Source organism: Aulonocara stuartgranti (assembly GCF_965226115.1).
Source record: "Aulonocara stuartgranti genome assembly, chromosome: 15".
In the NCBI taxonomy this organism is placed as follows: Eukaryota; Metazoa; Chordata; class Actinopteri; order Cichliformes; family Cichlidae; genus Aulonocara; species Aulonocara stuartgranti.
In genome coordinates this window covers 40,863,121-40,867,939 of record NC_138951.1, presented here as the reverse complement: position 1 = coordinate 40,867,939, position 4,819 = coordinate 40,863,121, and the positions used below count along the sequence as shown (strand labels likewise).

The 4,819-nt window shown below is 41.5% G+C and overlaps 1 protein-coding gene across 3 annotated transcripts; it reads right to left on the bottom strand.

Moving 5' to 3' along the window:
- Positions 1-628: 628 nt before the first annotated feature.
- Positions 629-4,549, bottom strand: LOC309689058 (uncharacterized protein). 3 transcript variants are annotated; one of them, XM_082505206.1, is made up of 3 exons: positions 4,462-4,549; positions 2,412-2,456; positions 629-2,319 (listed from the first exon to the last, which is right to left on the bottom strand). In XM_082505206.1, the coding sequence occupies exons 2-3, from the start codon at positions 2,449-2,451 to the stop codon at positions 1,460-1,462; spliced, it is 900 nt and encodes a 299-aa protein (XP_082361332.1). In that variant the 5' UTR covers positions 2,452-2,456; positions 4,462-4,549; the 3' UTR covers positions 629-1,459. The 3 variants fall into 3 exon arrangements, with proteins under 3 accessions (XP_082361332.1, XP_082361330.1, XP_082361331.1); XM_082505204.1 differs by lacking the exon at positions 4,462-4,549 and adding an exon at positions 3,825-4,059; XM_082505205.1 differs by lacking the exon at positions 4,462-4,549 and adding an exon at positions 2,557-3,629.
- Positions 4,550-4,819: the final 270 nt, after the last annotated feature.

Sequence of the window (4,819 nt, the reverse complement as noted above, 5' to 3'; positions counted from 1 at the left end):
ATATTGGTGTGAGTTAGTGTCTGTGCAACAAAGCAGCACCTGCACAAACATGCTGTTATTGAGACTTCTCAATAAATAAGCTTGTAGAATGCAAATGCCATGAAATGTAAGATTATAGAAGCCTCTGCTGATGAGATAATGTACATGTGTTAGTCTGTGATGGTACACAAACGCGTTCTCACTAGAGTTATCTGACCCAGCTGTGTCAAGGACACACTACTGTGTGAGCCCCGTTTTGGTTTTGGTGATTGAGTCAGTTTGATTTATGAAGCTGAAATGATTAATACAATCACAGATGAGTAGACATTTATGCTACAAGTTCATTTCTTGATCGAAACGTAGCATTAAACATGCACAGCTCCAACCTCTCCATCAGGTCTTGAATGATAACAAGTCAAACAATGTCTGTAAAGTATGCATATTATACACAAAGACAGACTTAAATGAAGACATTGATCCGACACATGTAAAATGTAGCCAATTGTGTTTATTGTTATCATTTTATTATCATCTCTCTACCCTGTGTTCTCAAAAGTGAACACAGGGTAGAGAGATGATGGAGGAAATGAAAATGGGGGGGAGGGGTTGTAAAGAAGAGATTAAGAGGACAGATGGGGGGGGGGGGGGGGGTAGATAGAAAGAAGGATAGAGACAGGGGAGGGAAAGCCCCAACAATCATATGACCCCCTATGAGCAAGCACTTTGGCGACAGTGGGAAGGAAAAACTCCCTTTTAACAGGAAGAAACCTCCGGCAGAACCAGGCTCAGGGAGGGGCGGCCATCTGCTGCGACCGGTTGGGGAGGGGCAAGGAAAACAGGATAAAGACATGCTGTGGAAGAGAGCCAGAGGTTAATAACAAGTACAATTCAGTACAGAGAGGTCTGTTAAACATAGTGGGTGAGGAAGAAACACCCAGTGCATCATGGGAATCCCGCGGCAGCATTAGGCTGGGCATGCACTGTGCTCTTTTTGGCCCATTTTGAGCCGATTTTTCAGTCGTGCGACCGTTTTGGGAGTCGTCCCGAGTTTGGCCTTAATCGTGTGTCGTGCATCGTCTACATAACGAGGGTAACGGGGTAATGAGAAGCAATTAAAACCTCACGACCAGCTCCCGATCATCAATCGTTTGCTCGCAAGAAAACCAAACCTGTTTGAAATCCTGTGGGTCGTCCTGAGGGTGTCACCGCAGCGTCTCACACTGCCCACGCACAAACGCAGAAATGAGAGCGAAAAGATGGAGTCGAACGGCGGTGCGGTGTGTGATCTGGACACAAGCGATGGAGGCACAAACCTCTCACCCCTGCGAGTCAATCGTACAGTTTGAGCAGGAGCTGAATAACGCGACTGAAAGAAATCGCACAGTGTCTGCCCAGCTTATTGCAGCATGGAGGATTCAGGGTCACCTGAGTAGGCCATCAGCCTACTAAAAGGATACTGAAGAAACCCGTCGAAATAGTGTTAGTCTTCATCACTGCTGCTGCTGGACTCATTTGAACACCTCCAAAGTTGGCAAACAGGCAAGTATTCCTCTTCTTCCTCAAAGTCCTCTCGGGAACGCTTCCTCGAGCCTCCAGCTTCATGGTTGTCAAGCTCTTCGTGCGCATCTTCAAAAAGTTCATCACTGCTGCTCTCAGAGTGGTCATACACAGCTGAGCTGGTCCCCGAATCAGAGTTTGCAAGCCTGGATTTTTTGCTATTATGCTCTTCTTCGTCTACATCTTCCTCTCTGGACCTTTTCGTGGATCCACCAGGCTGCGGTTCTTCTTCTGTTACCTGCTGAGGACAGCCCTCGCTATCAGTGTCACAAACAGAGAAGAAGTCAGAGTCGTCATCAGAAAACTCCTCGCTCCATCTGATTCTTTTGTTTGGTTCCACATCTGCTTCATCCATCTCTCTAGACCTCCTCCTGGATACACCTGGCTGAGGATCCTCTTCTGGGATGTACTGGTGAACATCCTCACAGTCTTCAAATGCCTCATCAGAATCCTCATTTTCAATTCCACCAACAACAACAGCATTATGATCCTCGTGCTGTTCATTGTTGTCAGCATTGGCATTATTGTCCCTCACATTCACATTTTGAATGTTGACATTATTGTCATTGGCATTGTGACGGTAATTAACATATTGTTCCACTAATACATCTATTAGCTCATTCATCATCCAAAACATATCATTGAGAAGAAAATAAAGATCGATCTGGAAGCCCCGGAGTCCATGAATAGGCTCGAAAGCTGGTCCATTAACTGGTCCATTAACTGGTTCATTAGCTGGTTCCTGATCTCCACTTTCAAACCTTTGTGGGTTAACCTGTCGGCCTGCAAGATCATTTAATCTTTTAATTAGCATTCATAACTATCTGCTGAAAATCAGTTTTTCATCCATTTTAAGACTGAGCACATGTGCTTACCATGACGGTTATTGTGTGATCCATCTCCTCTTCCACTCATTTTGACTACAAGGAACACAAAACAACAATGATCAGTAAACCTCAACTCAGCATGTTCAGAGAATTTGCTTTTTTTGTGATGACTTCAGGCTGCGTCCGAACGTACGCGGCTGTGTTTGAAAACGCACGTTTTTCCTTTTTCGTTTAAAAAAAATCCAGTCCACATGTGCAGTTTTGAAAAAATATCTCCTTCCACATGTAAACGCTAAAAACAAACTGAAACGCTGTCAAGAACACGCCAAATCTTAACCGTGTGGAAATGTTGGCCAATCAGAAGTCTAGAAGCCTGGGTGGGAAAACCTCACAAAACCTTACGTACTTCTGAGAAGTTTTTGTCTTTTTCTGGAAAAGCAGCTAATTTTGTGTTACTTTCACGTGCCTTCATTGTTTCAAATGTTAATAACTAAAGACAGCTTTTTGGCTGGAACAGACTCACAACTTTGGAATGGACAAAATGCATACAGCATACATAAATGTCATTTCTTTAAATGACATTTATTCCAAACTGACGTCAGGATTTGGGTTGGGAGAGCGTCTGTGTTGAATGTAGAAGCCACGTCTGATGCCTCTGTGTTTCTAAATGGAGGCACAGTAACTGTGTGTGTATGTAAGCGTGTAAAAACTGCAGATACTAAGAGTAACAGACACAGTATGTTGTCTACAGCTGCCATTGTAGAAATGGATCTCATGTAAACACTAACGTGGCCACAGCGTCAACAGCGGCGCACACTTTTGACATTGCCTGAGTAAATGTCCGTTTTCCTCGTCCACACCTAAACACAAAAACGTCGTTTTCAAAAATCTCCACCCTGGCAGGAGTTTTTAAAAATCTCACCTTTCAGTGACTCAATCTGCTGTTTAGGTGTGGATGAAAGGCCCAAATGCAGAGACAAAGCTGCGCTTTCAGAAACAGCCGTGTACATGTGGACGCAGCCTCAGTTTCTCAGAAATTCTAATAGTTTGTTGGAGAACAAAATGGTCGGGCATTGCACAGCTACAAGCATTTCACCCCCATGTCATACTGTGTATGGTTGTGTGTGTGTGACAAATAAAATTTGAATTTGAAAACTTAAGTCTTCTCTATTTTCCTAAATTAAGAAAATAATCGTGTTAAAAAGAGCTTCTGTCACTCAGATATGATTAAGAACATTTTCTCATTTATGTATAATTTGTCAAATATTACATCAGCTGACAAATAGTTAAGTCTTCATTTGTTTTCCTGAATAATAGATCCACATCATCCTCTCTATGATGGAAAATATAGTCTAGTCTTGCACAATGTAAAGTACATAAATACTGTCCTGGCAGGCAGGAAAATCAGGCTTTATATTGAAGTAAATGATCTTAAGTTTGTAAAGTGAAATTTGAGCTTACTTTAGTTCTTGGTAAATTACAGAGCAGTTAATCCTCAGGGAAACGTCGAAATGTCACTAAATAGTGGTCTGCTTTCATACGGTTGCAGTGTCTCTTCAGTTTTGTGTTCATATGCTGATGTTTTCGTTCAAAACATGCTTAAATCCCTAACTTTTCCCTGGAGGCATCGCTATGGCAACAAAACAACATGTTCCAAACAAAAACAACCAAGCTGTTTCCAGAGCTTAATATTTAACATATCTTTATTTGTACAAATCTGTGATGTTGATGTGCACAACGTGGGATTTAGACCTCGGAGGGTTAATCAACAACTCACGAAAAATTAGGTTTAAATTTGTGTTCATGACGGTGCAGATTTCTGACATTTTGTGTACTTTAAGCATTTAACAATTTGACTGTTTTCTAATAAAAACTGTGTGAAACTCAAGTTAGACCTGTGTTTGTAAATGAACCGCCCCATGTTGTGTAGCTTTCTGGATTTTATACTTATTGGGCTACATATTAATTTATTATACATGCTATACAGCAGATAAAATCTAAACTCACATGTTTTATGTAACTAAAGTGTTTAATCATGTGGGCCACAGACAATAATCAACTAATGGACTATATTGATATGAGAAACGTGCATACTTACTGCAGTTGAATCATTTTAACCATATGTAACCACCTGAGTATGTCTTTGAAAAAAAAGGCTTTGATTTTTCCCCTCCATTTGATTTCTTTGCCACCCTCATGCCGCCATAAGAAGATTTTTCTAGATCCGCCCCTGTCGAGACTTTCAACCCCAGGTAGGCCAAGTATGGAGAAACGCAAGAAAAAAAATATCTGAAGAAAACAGAACATTTAATGATGTCTGAGCAGATTTATTTGCGTTTCTGATGAGAGCGGTCTACCAGTATGCCTAATTTGTTGATTGTCGATCTTCCACATATGTATTTGAGTAGCTATCCCACACCTTGAACTATGATAAAAACAAACACCGCTCACACCTC